This window comes from Topomyia yanbarensis, chromosome 3, assembly GCF_030247195.1.
Source record: "Topomyia yanbarensis strain Yona2022 chromosome 3, ASM3024719v1, whole genome shotgun sequence".
In the NCBI taxonomy this organism is placed as follows: domain Eukaryota; kingdom Metazoa; phylum Arthropoda; class Insecta; order Diptera; family Culicidae; genus Topomyia; species Topomyia yanbarensis.
Window position 1 is genome coordinate 168,281,972 of NC_080672.1, and position 23,198 is coordinate 168,305,169.

The 23,198-nt window shown below is 35.9% G+C and overlaps 1 protein-coding gene across 1 annotated transcript in view; it reads left to right on the forward strand.

The window, feature by feature from the left end:
* The window catches only part of LOC131687373 (uncharacterized), a 133,789-nt gene that overhangs the window by 72,307 nt on the left and 38,284 nt on the right, over positions 1-23,198 (forward strand). Inside the window, exons 8-9 of the mRNA XM_058971456.1 lie at positions 2,439-2,466; positions 20,604-20,812. Of these exons, the coding sequence (XP_058827439.1) occupies positions 2,439-2,466; positions 20,604-20,812 (237 nt within the window). The remainder of the gene's footprint in view (positions 1-2,438; positions 2,467-20,603; positions 20,813-23,198) is intronic.

The following is a 23,198-nucleotide window of genomic DNA, read 5'->3' on the forward strand; positions in this document are numbered from 1 at the left end:
TATTTCCTTAACCTAATATTAGGCTTATGCTAATAGGTTGTCGTTGCAAATAAACATACAAAATATACTACGAAAACACTAGTTGTGGGTCACAATATAGGGGCAGCAGATCACTCTAATGCCTTTTTTGCTTGAAGCGAAACTGAGTCAGTTTCTAACCCCAACTGCTGTCAAAATGTATGGACTGACAGCGGTTAGGGTTAGAACCTGACTCAGTTTCGGATTCAAGCAAAAACGCCATATGTATGTATCACAAATTTGCATCAAATAAAAAAATGCATGCAATGCATTTCCATTTTTGCATTAACTTCGCACTCCTTCGCAGCAAAGTCTGTTCAACAAACATCCTACGCTGATCCACTTTGTTCGACGTGATGCAAATTTATAATGTATTTTGCGTTGCGTGTAAAATGTCAAAACCCTATAAAAATTAGCCCTACATTCAGCAACACGTCGAACAAAGTGGATTGGCTTAGAACCAGTGATGCCACAAGTACAGATTTATCTAGAAAGGTACAGATTTTTGAAGCGTTTTTGGTACAGATTCTGTACGGTACAGATTACAGATTTTTGTAAAAAAGTACAGATTGGTACAGATTTTTTTAGATGACAAGAGTAAAATAATTTAACCTTGCGATGCATCCCATAATGTGCACAAAGAGCGAAACACAAAAAAAGAGCGGCACAAGAACACTGCGATGTGGAGATCACCCGCCCAAAGAGAAACTTGAAAACGAAAAAGAGAAAGAGCTGTGCACCAAGAGATGCAAAATTTCGCACATTGAGTTACCTTGAAGAGCCACTTTTTTGTGCCTCCCCTCACTGGCAAACAGGGAGGAAGGGGAGTCAAACTATTCAGATTCAGATAAAGATTGATCGGAAGAACGTTTTCAAAATGTTTTTTGGTTGTCTTCTCTGCTTCCGTGCGCATGGGACCATGATGCACACTAAAGAGCCTCTTTATTTCTACTCTTTGAGGTGTGCGGCCGTGGAGTAGAATGCACACATGGGAGCAAAACACAGGAGTGAAGAGGTTTATTGTGAAAGAGAAGAGTCAAAATTTCTGGTTTGATTTCCCCAAATGAAAAATATGTATAAAAATAATTTTTTCTAAACAACCTTGTTATTGTTTCGGTACAGAATCCGGTACAGATTTTTCTATAGCAGAGTACAGATAGGAAAGATTTTTCAACTCCCGGTACAGATTTAATTGTGGCAACACTGCTTAGAACGTTTGTTGAACAGACTTTTCTGCGAGGGAGTGCAGTTTATGCAAAACTGAGAAATGCAAATTTGCTGTACATTCCTGGAGTGATTTGCCCTTAGGTCACAATACTACAAACATCTGAACTATGAAGAGCAAATATAGTATGCTGGGATAAGAAACTTGTAGTAGAAAATTATAATAGAAATTTAATATACTTTGACATATATCAAATTTGTATTCCGATTGACATACCTTTGTATCATGATACTTTCTGGATTGCTGACATAACAATAACTAAAAAAACAATGAAAATTAAATGTTATGTGACAAACTTTTCTTTATCTCTGTGTCGTGCGTTTATTGAAGAAAAACAATACCATTCCTATCACGAATATAACAAACGTTAAATACTTGAAGAACGCCGAAAAAACAATAATAAAAAGTGACAGAACGTTATCCCTCGTTTGTGCGTGGTGGCGCCACACGGCGAGCTCTATCACTAATGAATCGACCAAACACCGCGTACGCAGCCAAAAAATGCTCTCTGCTCAAAAGCCGGGCCGCCGCAGGCCGTAGTGACTAGTGTCAAACAAGCCAGTTCAGCTTTGACCGCCTTTGAGAGTGGATGTGATTGTGTTTTGTTGTGTTTCGTGGTTTATTCTTCGCGAATATAAAACATGGTAAGGATCTCGATTATTTTTTAAAGATATCTTGAACCTCATATTTAATTATGCCAGATCAATTCACAATAGACAATTCGAGTAGAAGCTAAGTGCGTGCTTCGGTAGAGAGTATTTTATGAAAGGGTGTGAGTGCGAGAAATGAATGTAAAAGTATATAAACAATTTTCTTTGTGTTAGTGGGATCCGGTCGTATGCGGTAAATAAGTTCGAAGCGACAACGCTCACTGAGGACGGCGAGTTTTAGCTCTACCGCCACTGTGTTACGATAGAACGAAGCGGGATGTGTGACTTATGAAGATACAAAAGTGAAGTAAAATTGATCATTACCGACTAGTTACTGATGCAATGGTAGTGTTTGGTTGTATTCTAAAAACATTAGATGCTTCCCAAAATTACAAATGTAAACTGCTCCTAATGTAATATCCAACCAAACCTACTTTTCCTTTATCTGATATACCTACAGTGTTAACATTATAATACTCGATGAAATTACTAAATATTGTTTAAAAACAGCGCTATATCGGTGATGATTTTCAGAGCAATGATGTATATTGTTTGAAAAGCAATTGTTTTGCGGTGAGTTACAGTTTAAGAAAAAAAAAATGTGACAGTCCGTTTTCACCGGCTAGCTTATGACGTTTTCGTTTTTTCTTGGTGCTACACCGGTGTAGTGCAAAGAAAGAGATAGACTGATTACACCCAAGTTTGAATGAGTGTAGCACCGACTACACCGGTGTAGTGCACTGTCAAAAACGAATATGTCATTAGTTTGGCAGTGTCATTATTCAAAGTTCTCTTTGATCTAATCCGATGCAGGTGACACTAGAGTTTCGTTCATATCAAGAGGGTGACGTGACGTCACATTTTCGTAGCCAACATAAGAACTTTGCTTGTAACAAAATGAACGAAATTAATTCTAAATATGAACGAGGAGCACTTTAGTTTACATCAAATCAGTTAAAGTGTTCATTGTTTTCTTTTGTTTACTGCTACTATTGTTTGTTGACGACATTTCAAGCGATTTTGACGTTGTCAAACTGACCCCCATCGATCGGTGGAACAACGATGTTGCCTATTGAGTTCTACAAGATGACGACACGAATGAACTCATGATGAATGAAGTTCATGTTTGACAATTCTCGGTGGTTTGTTTACTTTGTCAGTTGCGTGAGTGCGAGTGCAACGGGTGCTCATCTGTTACATTCGAACTCACGTAACTTCCATGTAAACAAACCACCGACAATTGTCAAATGAAGTTCATCCGGCTCATTTTGTAGGGTTATGTCGGTTTGTGTAAAACCTAATTGTCAAACTCTGTATGTAGAGATAGGGATGCCAGTTGCCTGGTTCATACGGTTAATGTACGTAAAGTGTTCAATGTATTTTTTTGTGAAATCAAATTAACTTGGTCAAACATTTAATTGAAAACCAAGAATAATAGGGTGTTGAGGCCATGTTTCCATTATCATCCTACCCATTTGAAGCCGTTGGTTAGAGCAGCGTCTGCCATCCTTGTTAAACGCATTGAGTCAAATGGTAGCGCAACAATAGGGCCACTCGATTCGAGTTTTCGTTGCTCTCAAACACGATAATTTGATTGTTTTCTGTTGATGCCAATTACGCGTTTCATTGATTGTAGTCCGAGTAATTAATGAATTAGTGAGGCACCCTCCTTAGTATGGTGAAAATAGGCACTGTCGAACATGTTCAATTTTTAATTTGGGCTTTGGTAATTTTATTGAGTACGACAACCAGTTTAATAGAGAATTTTAAAAATTGAATTGCCATTTAAGAGCTGTACATTGTTACATTTTAAAAAAAATCCTAGCTAATACCCATCGCGCGTTGCTGCGACTCTCAACGAAATAGGAAGAAAACACAATTTGTTCCGAAGCGACATCTAGCGGGCAGATAATCTCTAACCAATAGCACACAAACACGTTCCTACTATGTGTAAATTTTGACGGCAATCGGTTAGGGTTCAAGTTACCTTTTTTGAGCATGTGTTAGATTTGAACGCTGGGTAGTATGGGTAGGAAAAATTGTGTTCAGCTTTGCCACCAGATTATCCATTTAAACCTTTTTAAAACTAAAAGAACATTATCAGCCGATTTATTAGTTGTGATCTAATAAATCGATTCAAATCATACAAAATAGCTGCTGGAAAAACTATCGGTTTCTTTTGAAAAAGTGGCTGTGATTTTTTATCACACTACCACACCGTGCTGGGGTACGCAACACAACCGCGCAATGAAAAAATCACAGCCACTTTTATAAAAGCAAAGTGTGGCCAAAAAGTGAGCTAAGTTCGTGATTTTTTAAAGTGCTTTACGCATATTTTATTTGAAAAAGCGAAAGACAGGTCGATGGTAGCACTACCGAAGACAGTTAAAACAAGTTGGATTTAAAAGAATATTCAAGGTTGTCGGAGTTATGACCCATCCCCCGAAGCGCGCTTTTTTTGGTAGAGATTTGCGGTTAACGCTTTTCAAGCCAAACCGCTCAATTGAAATAAAAAAGCTGAAAAGATTATTGAAGAAAAATGTATTGTGGTGAACTTGAACTAGAGATGGGCGAAACAGTTCACTTCGCAGAACCATTCCCGACTGAACAGTTCTGTAAAAAGAACTAGTTCAGATGAACCGTTCTTCCGTTCAGCTGATATTTTACTTGTATCTAGCGAATGTCTCTCAAAACATTCGATTCTTGGAGAGGAACCAAACAGATGGTGCCCAAACTATTATACCCCTGTATGCTTAACAAGTTCATCAAGGGTAGCGATTTCTTCATGATGTATAACTAGAGAAATAGAGAATGTGATGAGTCGTTCTTCGCCGGTTCCATTCTCGGAGAGCACAGAGAGCGGTTTGTGGGACGGCAAGTCGGTTCATTTTCATTCGTTCACCTAAAAATCGGTCCGAGAAATTCGCCAAACGGCTTTGGGTCAGGTTCAGTTCATTCGCTTTGAAGAGAATTGTGAACTACCGTTCTTTTAAAAAGAACTTCCGTTCGCTCATTCTCTTCGAAGAACCAGTTCACTTGAACCGTTCGCGAACGAATGGCCCATCTCTATTGCTTATATTTTAATAAATCGGTAACGTTCATTTTTTCTTGCGTCAAGTACTATTCTTATAGACAGTTGAAATTGCACATGTACAATAATATCGTAGTGAGGGCTTTCATTTATATTAAGGGGTTATATACAAAGTTGGAACTCAAAAAAATATTGAATATTCTGAAAGCACATACTTTAGAAATTATCTGTGCGAAACTGCATCCAGATCGGAGCACTAGATTTTAAATTACAGCCGTTTGCAGCGCGCTGGTTCTTCCATGAATGTCGTTAACACAACTTTAAACGCAATTATCTCGGAATGAAGTTTTTGGAGAACTATCGTTGCGGTGAAGGTGATATCTCAAACACTATTCATCCGATTTTCATTTTTTTAATTGTTTATATTTACATTCTCGTGCACTTCAGTATTTCCTTTTTCATCAAAAAAAATTTGATTCTTTGTAATGAATTTTTGTTTAAATTTTTGAACACATAATTCAATTTTTTGATCAGCAATTTTTTGTAAGAAAATTTTCATTGGGTAGCCGATCCGTTCAAGTTAGAGATGGGCCATTCGTTCGCGAACGGTTCAAGTGAACTGGTTCTTCGAAGAGAATGAGCGAACGGAAGTTCTTTTTAAAAGAACGGTAGTTCACAATTCTCTTCAAAGCGAATGAACTGAACCTGACCCAAAGCCGTTTGGCGAATTTCTCGGACCGATTTTTAGGTGAACGAATGAAAATGAACCGACTTGCCGTCCCACAAACCGCTCTCTGTGCTCTCCGAGAATGGAACCGGCGAAGAACGACTCATCACATTCTCTATTTCTCTAGTTATACATCATGAAGAAATCGCTACCCTTGATGAACTTGTTAAGCATACAGGGGTATAATAGTTTGGGCACCATCTGTTTGGTTCCTCTCCAAGAATCGAATGTTTTGAGAGACATTCGCTAGATACAAGTAAAATATCAGCTGAACGGAAGAACGGTTCATCTGAACTAGTTCTTTTTACAGAACTGTTCAGTCGGGAATGGTTCTGCGAAGTGAACTGTTTCGCCCATCTCTAATAAGCAATACTCCTCATAGTCCGGTGTTCAAGTTGCCTATTTGGCCAACCGTAATAATACGACAAATGATAGATTTCCCAAATTCTTGACAGCCGGCTGCCCAGTGTAGGAATCAATACAAACTGCACAATGTGGCTTATGTTATTCCCAAGCAAGTTGTTGCAATGAACATTGTGCAATCGCAATTGGTTCTGCTTAATAACGGAGTAGTAACCACCGGCGATCTCTTATGTTTAATTTATGCTTCTTTAATGAGAATTCTGACATGCGAGGAAACGTAATGCCATCAGTTCATACGGGAAACAGGCAACAGATACTCATCGCATTTTCCTCTCTTCGTTCGCTCGTGTTCTCGGGCGAGTAGGTAGCAAGGTTCCTCAATATTAGGGTGACCATATCAGACGAGTAAAAAACCAGGACAGTCGAAAGGCCCCCCGCTACCTCTTAATCGACCTTGTCTTTTCGCATGTTTTCGGCAGTTTAAAAGTTCTGGGGTCTGGGAGGTTGAGCTTTTTCGGATATACACAAAGGCAGTTCTTGCTACACCACCATCAGCAAACGTTTAATGCTGAGATGATCGGTGCAGGACCGGCGAGGAGCTTTCAGTACTAAAAACACGACATTGACGTAAATCAGAAACATCAGCGATCCCAAGTAGCTTCCCTGCGCTATGCCTTACAATTTCCAATGACAAGTATTATCTCTCGATTTGAGAGCTACAAAACCTACCGTTGTTACCAAAAATTTCTCCGTTTAATCGATTGTTATATGAAAACTGGCGGATAGCTTGGTGTAAATATCTGTTTGAGCCAGAAAAAATTGACATCTCTGCGTGAACTTCAAAGAAAACAAAATTTAATTCATGCCCGTCACGATGAATGAAATATTTGGTTCGTTTCCCTCGTCATTTGTTCTCCCGACACAGCGTATTCAGGTTCGGGCATGTTCAGTTTCAGAAGCAAACTGAATTCTGTTTCCATTCTACCTATGAGAGGGATTATTGAGCAAAAGTGCACCAGATATAGATTATGCAGTTCACTTATGCTCGAAAATGTAGAAGATGCCTGCTTCTGCCTTCAAACTGTCCACATGAAAACAAATAAATGCTTTGGTTGGTAAAGGAATTTATATTTCCTCTGCACTCAATTCCAATCTGCATGAAGTTTCAGTCAGTTGGAAAGTTAATGAATGAGGGAGGCTGTGAATCTGAATTCTGGTTTCGGTAAATACAAGCAGAAATAAGTAACTGATTCTGAAATTTCACAGCACTGGTTTGAGCGCGACGTTCCATACTACCTGTTATGTAGGATGCTAGACTCGGCGGTTAGTTGCTGTTCAGCGTCCAGGCGTGAAGGCGTGTTAATCGTCTATTAGCGGTTTCATTTATTTGACACGCCTCAATGCATTACCTGAGTCGTGGATCTATTGATATCAATGTGTAAATAAAAATAAATAAATCGAACTGGGGGTAGGCGTAGCAGTAGTTGGTAAATCGATTGCCTTGTACGCAGCGCACCTGGGTTTAAGTCCCGACCACGCACATAGGGTTAGAAATTTTCATAAGAGATTTTTCTAACCCGAAGAGGCGAATGACCTTAAGGTTAAAACCTCTATAATCGAAATTTATCGGTTTATCGTTTTCGCTCATGCTTTGCTCGCTGTTAATGTTGTATGGGCATTCACGATTACCTGGTTTGAGTTGTTTGTGGGGCCTACGGGTCACGATAGCGTGTCCGTGTTCTTTGTAATTTACTTTATTATCGGTGGTGCTAGTAGTTTATTTATTTATTTATAAAAAAATGGGAAGTAGTAGGCGCATCACAATGATCGCACACGCTGTTCGTAGGTTCTGTTGTTCCAGTATTCGTTGGTGCCTGAGCTGCAACTCCAGTGGTTTTTGATTTAGTTGATGTTGATGAAGGGCTGTGTGATGGGTATGCTTGCAGTTGATATTTTTTCGTAAGAGGTTTGTGTACATAGTTTATCGTAGTGTGTCTTCTTGTGTAACAACGTAGGGCACGCAGGGGTCTGTCCTTCATACGTGCACAGCGTGATTTGAGATTTGGTCACGCGTTTTGCTTTGAAGTGAAAGTTCAGATATGACGAAATAGGTTGCGTCACTCGCATTTTCACGAAACAAACACCGTTGGAAATAACTAGAAAAGATTTCTCCTGGTTTCAAACTTAAAGGATTCCATCTAACGTATTCCGACATTATTAATAGTACTCAGGTGTAGATCGTGCAGACGCATATCAATCTTGAAATTGTCAATATAAACGGGTATCTTGGTCCCAACATTATCATGCTCAACGACGTATTGCATGTTGTCTTCCATAGTGTAGCTTTTCGTTATGGCCAAAGTTTTAATCGTTATCAGTAACGAGTATGGTGGGCTACATACAATAACAACGAATTCCGTTAGTCTCAACTGCATTTGCAAATTTGCTGTTGAATTTTGCTGTTGAGTTTCAAACATCTTGAAATGAATGATCGATATCGATATCGCACCGATGAAAGTAACGGTGCTTTATTGTTCACACTGGCTTGGGACGAATTTTATTATTCGATTGCTTTGTTTGTTTAAAATACTGGCACGGTACATATAGGCAGCAGAATTGCAAGACGGATAGGTATTCTAGAGCGAATCAAGTAGGAGTTGGGGGTTGTACCCAAGTCTACCGCATGGACTATGGTAGAACATAACTCATCATCATGTTTTACCGTCGACGCCGGCGTCGACGGTAAAACATGATGATGAGTTATGTTCTACCATAGACCATGCGGTAGACTTGGGTACAACGCCTAACTCCTACTTAGCAGAAGGCAAAGAATTCTTCACATTTCCTTTCATTCATGTCCATATGAGCCTGCCTAGTCCTAGTTTTCCGTTCTAAGTTTATGACTGATTCGCTCTAGAATACCTATCCGTCTTTCAATTCCATTGCTTTCGTTTCTCTTAGTCTCAAATTTTCCGAAAATAGCCAACAAAATCGATACAGTAGAACCTTGCGGCAATTAAAACATAGTAACATGTATTAAGTTTTGTTTGTCGCATTCCGATGGAAGATGAGTATACGTAGCAGTTATGGTTGCGGTCGATCCTAACTGCGATCTGGAGCATAGTGAAAAGCGAAGACTGAATAAATAGAAATATATTAGGTTTCCAGGAGAAAAACCAGGACAAATCAAGCATTTTCCTCGACTTCCCAGGACACCAGGACAGTCAATGCAAAACCAGGACATGTCCTGGGAAACCAGGACGTATGGTCACCCTAAATATACAGAATAATCTATACAGATTTTCTTACCATTTCATAACCAACAATCTGTATTACATATATACAGATTTTTGGTTAGAACATAATTATACAGATTTTTGAGATATAGTGACACAAAAACGATTGTAGAGAAACTTGATTTTTAGTTTCAGTGAAAGGTTTACACCAAGAGGGTGACGTGACGTCACATTTTCGTAGCCAACATAAGAACTTTGCTTGTAACAAAATGAACGAAATTAATTTTAAAATCAATCAGTTAAAGTGTTCATTGTTTTCTTTTGTTTACTGCTACTATTGTTGGTTGACGACATTTTAAGTGATTTTGACGTTGTCAAACTGACCCCCATCGATCGGTGGAACAACGATGTTGCCTATTGTCAAACTCTGTATGTAGAGATAGGGATGCCAGTTGCCTGGTTTACACCCATCCTCTCCTATTCAGAGGCGACGCGTCGGTACGTTCAACCTGTTGATTGAACAGGTAAGTCAAAACCCGCTTTGAGTTTAATTTAACTGCAGACGCAGTAACACGCAAATAATTTTAAATGAAGGAAGAAATCTTCAAATATTTAAGTTTCACATTCAGATTTGAACGATAAACCAATCTAGCGTCTCCAGTAGCATTTCAGAAATTTTCCGCCCCCACGGTTTCTCTGGTTCAACCTCAACCATGCACGCATCTTGTACACAGCAATGAAAACTCTAAGATGCATTTGACGAAGAAGGCATCGATGAGGACCCGGATGACGATTGGCAAACCGACACCGATCCTAACGTTTTCACATAGTATGTGCATGCAGTATTTTTCACATAGAATGTGCATGCAAAATTTGAAATAAATCGGTTAAGTAGTTTTTGAATGGCAGGTGACACCGCAAATCGTGTTTTTTTTCCAGAGACGTTCTGCAAAAAACTTCATCACCGAGTCGCTTGTCGATATTTTTGCATGAAAAAATTACAGAATGTTTTGAAATAATACATTATAACACACAAAAGTTTTAGTCAATTCGCTTTACCCAAAGTTGTAAAAAAATCGCAAGAAAAGTGATTTTTTACAAGTTGAAACCCTTACCTCCCCTTAACCACCGTTGCGTCCTATTTCGGTTCACTATGTGAATGAGGTGAATTAGCAGATATTTGGAGATGGCGATTTTATTTTAATTCAAACCTGAATTTAGAGGATAGTTCTAAATGGATATATGCACAACAAATAAAGAATAGAAACTTATTTTTGTACACCTGTTTTAGCCATATTGATATTGGAGAAGCTTGGTTCAAAACTAAGAGGTGCGAAATAGTGTCACAGGCATTGCCATAATTGAGAGGCAAAATGATCATGTCGCAGCAAAATCATATTCTATAATGAACATTTAAAATTAATTTCACTTATTTTACTAAGAACATTATTAATAATATTGATTTCGTGACATCTTTGTACCCGCTAGAGAAATAATTATGTTGAAAAAACCTCAGAATTAAAGGGAACCTTGGTTTTTCCCGAAAAGGATGACGTAATTTATTAGTTATTTATAACATTTTATTTCTAACATAAAATACGCATGTCTTATGCAAACCCTACATTGAACATTTCGAATCAATGTTGTAATACTAGTTTACAAAAAAAGTACTTTTTTATAAAATAATTCTTCGCAAACATTTGTAATTAAGGATTCCGATTTTCGGAGGTAGAAGGATAGTTCAGATTCTTGAAATTTTATCAAATCTAGTTTTCTTGGTGAAAATCTGGGTAATCAATCAATAATCAATAAAAAATCAATAATTGGAATAATTCATTCTATGTAGTTACACGTAAATTATTGCTGTAACGAAAAAGGCAAGTCAAAATTAACTGAAAATTAGTTACAGACAAAATTAAGATTTTTTATATAAAACTATACAAAAATGTTTGTTTACTAAAATACTTTGGCAAGAAATTATTTTAACTTCGATATCCTAGTTCAATGAATGATAATTAGGTCAAAACAAACAAACTTGCAAATCGAGCTACAAATATTAAAAAAGCATTAGAAAATTATTTGCATGCTTGAGTAAAATTTCAGTAATTCAAATAGTCCGGGTGGAATTGCTGCTTCAAGATTGTATTTTGTAATTGAATCATATTTTGAAATATCTGGTCATAAATAAAAATTGTCATGACATTTCACAGTACTGTTCTATGTAATATTTTAAGTTTAACATTACATGTTGATGGAAGAACTAACTACTAATAAATAATATATCGGTAAAAAATCATGTTGTAATCGAGCAAAGGCACAAAGTCAGTTTTAATTTAAAATCAATTTTTCTTTTGAATATTATATAATAGAGTATAGTAGTGTACTAACAAATTTTCATAGCCCTACCACAAATACTCCGAACGCGATGTGGCACGTCAGCATTTATAATTATATATGTATTAGTATCGACGCCCGATTTTGTACTCTTTAGTGAGAGAGATACTTTCACTTATATATTTCACATTCGTTTCAAATGCCATAAATTTTCCAGCAACTGTATGACCGATCCCGGGATTTTGTTTCTCTCTTTTTGTTGCTAACTTTTTCGTCAACTGCAGAGTTAAAAATATTCAAATTCATTGAATGAAAATTGATCATATTCAGCTGCATTCATTTTCAATATTCAGTGACGCAGCTGAAAATGTCAAACGAACAAACCGCCCATTCATCCATGCAGATTTTCATTCGGCTCCGATTATTATACGAAGCGACCGTACAGCAACGAATCAAACGCATCAAAGTAGGCCCTGGCACAATGTAAGCGATGATGATTGTTATTTCATATGCTTTATCGACATTTGAAAACATTTTCCTAGATAATTAGTTTAATGAATATATTGTTCGATATTCAACTGAATGAATAAGATGGATAGTTGAATGAATATTTTTTTCTATTCACCGCGAGTCGCAACAGGTTCATTTTCAGCCGTCAGCAAAGAGCTTCGATTATTTTTAACTTTGGTCAACTGTACATTTGCGAATTCCCTTTACTCTTCGCATACGGTAGCATCACTCGAACAGTATAATATAGGTGCGAGCAACAAACTCACTCTCGCTCACCGAATTTGTCGCTCGGGCTATTCTCAACCCAAACGACTCACGACAGTAAATAACTGGTATATAGAAAGAACACACCATTCACTTGGCACTCAAACAGCGAGCGTGGTATACTATATGAAGCAGGCTTGTTCGTCAGGAAGTCACCGCGTCTCGAACGTGAAGCAAAGAAACGGAAAATCATGTGGTTCGTTTTCTGTCGCTGGATGTGGGTATTGCGTGTGTCGATGAGTTTTAGCATTGAAATGCAACAACAAAACACGTTTGATAGGCTTTAAGTTTTAGCTGCGTACGTTTTTTCGATCCTTTCTGTTCGTGTTTGATGGTGTTTATTGTGAGCAATGTTGTTTTTAGAAGTATTTAACAGTGTAGATATTACATTTTTCGGCGTAAAAAAAACAAGCACTAGTCTATAAAATAATATTAATAGGGTAATGTGCTTATTATGGTAGTGTAGCCTATTCTTACCCTATCGGATTTTTGTTGTTGCGAACTAAGTATATGAGATAATAACGTTGTATATGTATCTAAACAAGATATCCAAGGATTAGTTCAAAATATATTGTTCATTACTGATGAACGTATTTGTTCACAATTCATCGCTGTTGTGCTATCTTATGACAAGCGCCATTTAGCACATTTCGAGAAAAAACGATTTTTAAAGTTTAAGATTGAATATCTTGAAACTTGAACAAATGGTAGAAACAATTCAGAGAAGACAATTGATGCTTCTATCTATTCTGTATTAATCTCTCAAATATTATGATGATCGGTTCACTATGTTGCGAGTTTTTACTATTAATGCAATCAAAAATCGCACTCACGTGTCATAGGTGTGTATTGATGAAAAATTTGTATGACTTGTCATAATCTTGCATGGAATTGAAGATAATGAGTCAAGGAATCTAGAAAAATAGTTATTTTTGGTTACAGTGTTGCCAAATATGCTATATTTCCAGTTTAAAATTTAAACTACATGAGTGTATTTTCGTTTTGAAAATGATTATGCTATTGTGTTTCTCGGATAGTTTTATACATAAAAACATCTTATATATCAAGACACAGTCATTTGAAGCGAAAAATTCACTTTCCGCGCTTTTCTCGCTATATCTCAGTAACCAAGCAGAACGTCCAAATTCTAAAAACACCATTTTGTAGAGGTTTTTAGACAAGTGATGTGGCATATCCAACTCAGTTTACCCCAAAATGGCGTTTGTCAGAAGATATTACAAAAGCGACGAATTATCGACTATATCCAACTGTTTGTTAAACTTATCATCTTGACATATCTCATGTAGAAATAAATACCATTCTAAAAACCATTGTAACTACAGGGTGATTCATCATGTGTTTTTTTTCAAACTAGCAAAACTGAATCAAATCGCGAAATTTTTATTTTCGCTCGAAATACCATTCTTTGCTATTTATTGTTTGTAAACAATTTCTTTTAAATTTTGACCATAGCAGCGTGTGAGGTGGTCTATGTGAGTGGTTCAAGTTTTGAAGACGCGTTCGAGCATTTCAAGTGGCACCTGGCTAATTACACGAGTAATGTTGGCTTCCAATGCTTCAATCGTTGCAAGCTTATCCACATAGACTTTTGACTTCACATACTTAACCTACGGGCTTTTCCCTGCTCCCAAATAAAAAAATTAAGCAAAAACCGACTTATTCCAAACTTTGCATGCACATTCTACCTACGTATAAAATACCTAACTCCTACATTGAGTTTTCGAGATAATTTTTAATGAGGGGGTATTTACTCATTTGAAATAGAAAATGCAATTTTTCACGAAAATTTCCGCCATTTTATGAGTAAAAATCTCCTAATCCATCTCAAAAACTCAACGTAGGGGTTAGGTATTTTATACATATAATGTGTATGCAAAGTTTGAAATGGCCTGTGTTAAGCCAAAGAGGACACCTTGTCTAAAAACCACACTCATTTTAGTAGCCCTTTTCCAAACATCTAACATCTATCAAAATGGTATGAATAAAAGTTTAAACTACGCTGAAAAAGCATTGAGCATGCCATTCAGCATACTCAGATAGCATTTACTTTTTAAATGTGATCTAATTTCTGTGATCAAAATGTATTCGTTAAATTTCTACTACTTTCACTTCCATTATTTGCTCTTTATATACGTTTTCTGAAAAAGAATAAATGTTAGGTAAATAACCGTAAATTTAGCAAAAATTTCAACAACAAAAACCCATTTTTAACTAATGATAATCATCTGATAATTTGATTCCAGACGATTAAATGATATTTGGTAAATCCTGAATAATAAGTATAATATAATCACATAACCATTTTATAAGGGATCCAATGAGGTTCCCTATAAAATGGTTATTTGGTTATATTCTAATCGATTTCGACGGATTTCGTTCAAATTTGATATATTTTGCATCATACTTGGTAATGGTATATTAAATTATCTTTCTTCTAAACTACAGGTAGAAGTTGACAAGAAACTCGTTGTTCACCAAGTCAAAAGTATGTTAAACTGCATGACAAGACGAACGAGTACATAAAGTTCCCTTTAAATAATGCTAACTTAGCAAAGGAATAAAAATCGGTTATCGAAATGTTAATTTCTATAGCAATAGGAGCAATTGATTGTATTCATGTTTTGTTCATCAATAGACCACATTCCTTCAAAGATGAATTGCTCAACCGTAGAAGTTTACAGTCTTCAACGCTGATAACAACTTCTGAGATCTGCAACAAGTATTGACAACAATATAAAGCGTATATGATAAAGAAACCATGTAATATGCTTCAAAAAAATGCCATTCCTGTTCAAGATTTTAGCATGAAGCGTAAAGGTTGTTTCTGGAAATAGCATAAGCATTTTCTCTGTTTATTCATATCACCTATTATCTTCCAAATCAGCTTTCTTCCTTTTGGAGTCCATTATTCACCATGATATACCTAATACCTGAAATCTTTCTCTTTAGTGGAGAAAAATTTAGGTTAAAAATATTTTTTCTCTACTATGGTAGAAAATTATTTAAAGCCATCTTTGCCCGTAAAGAGCATCAATTCTATAACTAAATTAGATATGAAATTTACGTTTCGATTTCGGCTCATCAGAATCCGACACTAACTTAGTTAGAGAACTAAGTTAGCGCCGGATTGACGCTATTGTTACTCGCTAATCTCAGATGTTGGTTGGGGTAGAGAACAGTTTTCTCTTTCATTAACAACAAATGTACCCCACGCCATTTTTGGAGCCGTGTGAAGACGAGAATTCGGCATTTACTGACCTGGGACCCTAACCATAATTCAATTTTGAGTTCATAATAAGAGTAGAAAAAGGTGGTAGAGTCAGTTTGTATTTGGCCTTCGTGTAAGCAGGAGTCAAAGTTGGCGTGGGGTACATTTTTATCCAGTGTACAGTTTTTTTATATATTATTTTCTATTTGATTATATTGTTTTGTTTGCACTACATTTCTAATTTAATATATTGGGTGTTAGTGGTGACATTTCATCCCTATTATTTACATGATTCAGTTAATTATTATTAAGATATAATATGCTTTCGCGGTTAAGTATATTTTTAAACCTACTTGTCTTGTGAATAAGGAGCTAAACAAATCTTATAAACTAACTTATAAACTATAAAGAGAGCTAATCGTTGCAATTGAAGATTGCAACGATTTTTGTCGAAAGTTGCTTATAATACTGTTCGTCATAATTTCTAATGTTTCTATGTTTGCTAGTCTGTGCAACTCATTTGTGCTAAACCAGGGAGGACGCTTCAAAATCATTTTCAGAATTTTATTCTGAATCCTTTGAAGCGTTTTCTTCCTAGTAGCACAACAACTTGCCCAGATTGGCACTGCATGTAGCATAGCCGGTCTAAATATTTGTTTATAAATTAATAGTTTGTTCTTTAGGCAGAGCCTAGAATTCCTATTTATAAGAGGGTATAAACATTTTATATATTTGTTGCATTTTGTTTGGATTCCTTCAATGTGATCCTTAAAAGTGAGTTTTTTATCGTAAATCAACCCAAGTATTTAACTTGATCTGACCACGTTAAATTCAAACCATTAAATTTAATAATATGTTTATTATTTGGTTTAAGACAAGAAGCTCTTGGCTTATGCGGAAATACAATCAAGTGTTTTTTCCGCATTAGTGGAGATTTTCCGTTTTTTAAGGTAATCATTGAAAATAAACCTTGGCATTTTGCTTTCGCATAATTCAGTAAAATCCAGCTTTCTCTGGCTTTTCAATATAGTATTATCTCCTCTTCAAAGGCTTCGAAATACAAAAAACGAAAGTCTTCGAAACCGATCGTTCGTAAAAACTGGTTCCGCAAAACAATCGTTGAATGGCCGAAAAGTTTTTCCACCGCAAGTGTGTTCGTAATATCTAGGATGAGATCTTCTTCATTGTACTCCTTATTCGGAACCGTCGTAGTATGTGCTTCAGACAATAACTGCCGGGCAAACATTAATTCATAGAATTCTATGAATTCTCATAATTATTATTACATAGAAAATTTTAACATATTTGAACAAAAAATGTCTTATTGAATTCAATTATACAATGTTTATTGCTTCAATGGGCAAAATTAATGGTACGAACATTTTTTGCATTCAAACAATAATTAACTTTTAATCTCAATAAACATTTTCAGTTTGAATAATTTAGCAATCATTTCAATAAAATAATTTTTGGAAAAGAGAACGATATTTGTTACTGAAATGATTTTATTGAATTTAATAAATAAATGTATTTTCTTTCTAGCTATATTTTTTCACCGAATCAAATCCATATAATTTAAAAAAAAATTAAAAAAAAACTATTGCATGATTGAAAAAATGTAACGTAACTATAATAACAACTACCGGTGTGAAAACAGATTATTATTTTGGCAACCTATTTACCAAAGACCGGTGCGAAAACGGGTGTCTAAATATATTATTATCGTTTAGCGTAATCAAAATACACACGCATTTGCTTACGCACCGGTGCTGATAGTCTTACATACCTTTTTTTTTTTTTTTCAGAAAATCAATTTTGTCTGAAAGTAGAAATCCTTGTGAGTATTTTCCAAAATTTTCGTAAAGCTTAAGTTAGTTCGAAAATTACAATGCTTCAAAGAACGCATTCTCTACCAACAGCAGTAGTAGCTTGAAATTTAAACTCGATTATCTCGAAATGATGTTGATCACGATTGCCGAAAAAACACTCAACCAACTTTCGCGCACACCGAAAAAAATATTATTTATTCAACCAATCGTTAACCGTTATGTATCCGACGCGGTACCCGGGTACCTTTTTAGGTTTCAATTAATGAAATTCCCATGTTTTATCCATAGCTGGAAATCGAAACTTTGTGACATCTTAGAACTTCACTAAGTCAAGCTTTTGGGTTAATAATATTGTTGATATAGTAAGGGGAAGTGAGGAGGGGCTCCTGATTTTTTTTACTACGTAACAGGCCGACGTGGGTACCCGGGTACCCACAAAAGTGAAATACCAATAACTACGGTAATTTTCAACCGATTTTGATACTTTTTGGTGTTTTGTGGTGTTTTCATCCACTTTTAGACTTGGTAAAAATGAATCTGGTTATTTCTTTCGGTTCCCGGAAATCCGAATTTCCGGAAACATGTTCCAGTACTGGGATACTATTTGTGAATTTCAATACTAGCAATATGGGTATCAAATTTCTTGGAATAGCATCAGTGGGCTATATCTCGTGGTTTTTGAACCATTTGGTGGTTTGTCCCCGGAACGGACATTTTGGAGCAGGTTCCCGTGGGGCCGTGAGTGGCCATTCCATTCCAATTCTATTTTTTAAACTGCCATAGTGTCCCCTAACATCAAATACCAGACTTTCGAGACAATTTGAAGAGTTTTGATACTCATATTGCTAGGACGTCATTAAAATTTACAGATCATACCCTAGTACTGGAACATTACTCCGGAAAATCCGAATTACAAAGAATCAGATTCATTCATCCGGTTCAACTTTACAGAATCAAAGTGGACGAGTTCCTGAATCCAAAACATCTAAAAATGTCCAAATCGGTTAGAGGAAGCCATAGTTATGAGCATTTCAAATTGTGGGTACCCGAGTATCCACGTTGGCCTGTTAAAGGTGTTTTTTTGTTGGACACATAACAGTTAAGATACGAAGAATATTCCTATCTAATGGTATTGTTTAAGTTTTCACTGAAAAATGTACTATTAAAAAACTTTTTCTTCCATTTGATAGAATCATTGAACCATACCTTTAAAAAATTTAAACTTTTCTATTTTTTTTCTCACAATTTTAACCGAGGGTGAATTCACCCCCAGGGGCAAATTAGACTATTGTAGGGGGTCAATTACATGGAGTACGTTTAACTTTGATCCTAACATTTCCGATATTTGTCTTTATAACGATATATAAAGACAAACTGAGAGGAACAAGTTTTTAATTGGAAAAAATGGTTTTCATTCAATTACAAACCATTTTTTCTTACAGAGTAATGATGTTGAGCAATTTCCTGGAGGGGGTGCATTATGGGGTTTAATATTCGGAAAGGGTACGTGGAACTAAAAAGGTTGATAACCACTGATGTAGCCCCTTTATAATCTAATTAACCGTTAGTTACAACTTACGACGTAAGTAACAATTAGTATTATGTACTCGTTTTTAAACATTTATTCAACTAATTTAATTTTCAAATAGCAACAAAAATCATTCTCATTTACGCAGTTTGTTTATATTTTTATTTCCTATTTTTTTAGTTTTTCAAAAAATAACTTTTCCGCCCCATTCCTGTGGTTAAATCCGATTTTTCAATTTTCTCTCTTCTAAATTAATGCACTTTTACAAAAATATAAAATCCCATTTTTGTACTGCTTCTAGACCATTAATTCTACTTTTAGAATCATTTGATTTTTTTTTCAAATCGGATGAAAATTCGCGAAGCTATAGCATTTTATTTTAAATTTTGCCGCTCCAAAATTTAAAATATCTGATCTCAAATAAAAATGTCATGACATTTTACAACATTTTTCTACGTGTTGTTTGAATTATACATGTCATGTTATTGGGAGAGATATTTCATGTAAATGCATGATAGTAATAGGAACATTAAAAATATTCTTCTCAATTTGAGATCGATTTTTCTTATGAACTTTAAGTGAAATAGTAATGTGTTAGTGAATTCTTACAGCCATAAAAATTCCTAACGCTGTTGTGACACGTCAGCAATAGTAATTGTACGTGTTTGTATTAGTGGCGACGCCCGATTTCGCGCTCAGCTAAGGCCCAAGCTAATGAGAGAGGAACGTTTACTTATATATTTTACATTCCTTGTATATGCACCAAAACTCAGCAGCAACTGCATGACCGATCCCTAGATTTCATTCCGGTTCTCTCTTTTTGCTGCCTTTTTACCTCGACTCGCAAGTTACTTTTACTCTTCTCATATACAACACTTCAGTGACACTTTAGCAATATAATAATATAGGTGCAAGTAGAAGGAAGCAAAAAATCAAAAACTCGTTCTCGCTCACCGGTTTTTTGCTCGTGCTATTCTCAACCCAAGCGATTCACGACGGTAAATAATAAACATACCACTTACTTGGCACTCAAACAACGAGCGGGGTGTACTACATAAAGCAGGCGCGCTTATGTGCTAGCAAGTTACTGCGTCTCGAACATGAAGCAAAGAAATGGAAAACCATGCGGTCTGTTTTCTGTCGCATGATGTGGGTATCGCGTATGACGATGGGTGTTAGCCGTGTTAGCATTGAAATGTAACAACAGCACATGAGCACACGTTTGTTCAGTTTGTTTTTCGCTGCGTACGTTTTTTCGTACCTACTATCCTGTTCATGTTTATGTGTTGCTGCTCGTGAGCGGTACTCTCAGTTTTTATTTCGTGACTCATTTATTGATTCCGTTTGAGAGAGTGGTTACACACACCAGAGTAAGCGAGTTTCTTTTATTGGTCGGGCGTCGTTGTCGTTGAGTCGTGTGTGTTTAGTCTCGTTTATTAGGTAGTACATTCTGGATGCATTTTCATCAAGCTAGTTTGTTGGAAATTTTATCAAATTGAGGTAATTTATCATGTACAGCGTTATTTGTTTAGGTGTTTACTTAAATACTTACAAATGCATACAGACAATAGCGGTGCTTTAAAAAATGCATCTTCTGAATGTTGTATTTTTTTCAAAATTCATTTATTCATTCTATTCATTTTTCTCTTTTTTTTCTAGCGATGACTACACTAACGATTAATTCTGCTTACGAAAGAATTTTCAACGCGTCTTTGTGGCAGAACGGGTCGATAAAGAAGAGCAGTATAAGCCGGTGCAAGAAGCGCTTGTGCACTCGGCGCCCTGCTGCCGTTAAGCAGGGCCGCATTCATTGCGGTGCGTTGCTGATTGAGCAGCTAGATGCCTGTTATGAGGAGCTCAGTATTGCGGTGAGTACATTAATTGTCTATCGTATAGAATCTATTGAGGTCGCACAATTTCATCTTTTGTAAATTCTGAAGGTTGTCTTTTCTTTCCATAGTAATTATTCTTATAAAATTTTTGTAAACCTTTTATTTTCCGTAAAATTCATACTCGTTTCATCAAATGAGTTGTGAAAGTATTCTAACGATATGGTGATTTAATAGTAGTTGAAATTCAAATGTTTTGATAATTTTAAATGAACATGGGGGTCATTTGAAGTTAACATATATTTTTAAAGCTTCTGTTGTAAGCGTACAACCAGTACGTCGATAGATAGATTTTTTTACGTCGTTTTCGATGGTCATGCACCGATGTACTTGCAGTTCTGCTCAAAAGTGTAAAACCAATGCACGCTGCACATCAATGAAAAAATGCATTTGGAATTATTTCATACTTTAATACATCAGTTTATTTTACACGGGCGATACCTGCCGTGGCGTAAACGCGTTTTTGCGCACGGATATCACGGTTTTAGCGACTATATTTGAAGAAAATTTAGATTAGGATATGACAATGAGAGATTCGCTCCATGTACTTTCTCTTCTATTCATTATTCGACTGTTTCAACATTTACTACTCAACTCTGCATAATATAGTAAAACCGTCGGCTTTCTATACGTTCTGGAAAATTTGTGAAAACTTATAGTGACATCGTTATAATCGAAAGAGCAAGAAAACAAAGGTAGATCTCAATGTAAGTTAGGTTCTATAGAAAATTGTCTCTATATATGGTGTTTTTAAAACAATGCATATGCACTAAAATTAAGCCATTTGGCCTTATTATGTCTTTGGAAAAGTTTTCGTAGTTTGTGAGCCCCTTCTTTTTGTTAAAGCAACAGTTTTGGGTGGTTCTAATTTTACCAAGATCAAAAATTTAACTTTTTCATCATTCTAGATAGAGCCATACGACCTTCAGTGAAGTTGTAGAACGATAAGTTTCAGAAAAGTTTGCTAAAGACATGTACGCGGTATTTGTGATACTTTTCATTTCACAACAAATTTAAAATTAAAGAAAGGATTTCTTAGAAAAATTATTTTATTCAAAACTTTTGCGGTATTTACTTAAACCTGAAGTAGTCCTCAGACAACTTTAAGATTGTTTTAATGCGAATAATTTGTTTCATGGCATCACATATCTAACTATAATCGTTGAAAAGTTAGATGTTTCTTTTTCACCTACATATGAGGTCATGTATCGAGATAATTGAGCAAATAATGGCGAGCACAGTATTTTTTAAAATTTTACATTACTGTAAAAGATCAATTTTTGATATTACATAGGGGAAGTGGCCTAATTCGGACCGCTGGCCAATTCGGACTCCCAGCTGTTTCTCAGCTATGGTAATGTTATGGAAAGCGTTTATATAATTTTCATGGCTGTCATGTAGCTTCTATCCACAAAATTTTGCGGTTCTCAGTTTTCGTGTACGTGCGCTTGTTTCAGAGCGCTTTTTTTTTTGAAAAATGTGCATGCCGTAAAACAAGATTTTTTTTGACAACAATAAAATTAAAATAAACCAAGTGCCTTATTGTGATATTGGATCTGCCTGATAATATCTTTTATTTAATAACTTGGGCGAGATTATCAACTGTTTTCGTTTAATCGGTGTGTGAATAATAGAATATGGGTTGGTCCAATTCGGACTCTTTGCGTATATAGGGTAGACGTGCCCTTATTCATCTCATTAGTCACGATGTCACACTATTTCATTGACAACTCGGCTTACACTGATTGGATTGCGCTTAAACAGATACCTATCAACAATAAAAAATATGGCTTGTAAAATGTAAAATACTTGCGTTAGAGCGAAGCGAAAAGTCGAGTACAACGCACCCTTATTCATCCTACCATTTGAGCTAACGCGTTGAATAAAGATAGCAGATACTGCTCTAACTAATGTGTTCAAATGGGTGGGATGAATAGAGATGCTAAGATGAATTAGGGCACAGTAACCCTACAATCTGAAACGCAATCGCGAAAAACTGTTTGAGAGGAAGATGTGCACAGTCGGTGGAGCTTTCAGGAAAACTTAAGTTATCGCAAATCGATTGACAAATATCGTCGTTATAGCTCATAACCTATTTTAGGTAATTTGGCCCAGCTCTTACTTTTAATTGTATATTTACTACTAAGTTTTATATATCTAAGAGATTTTCATTTCACGATTCGAAATTTAGTGTAAATCAAATAAGAATTAGGCCAAAATAGATATTCATTTCCATTGCATAAAAATCGATAAGAAACGGGTAGTCCGAATTGAAACAGGGTTAATTAGGACCTTCCATGTACTTTTGCGCAGAACCGTTTATACACAATACGGTAAAAGATAGGAAAAAGTCACCTTATAAAAA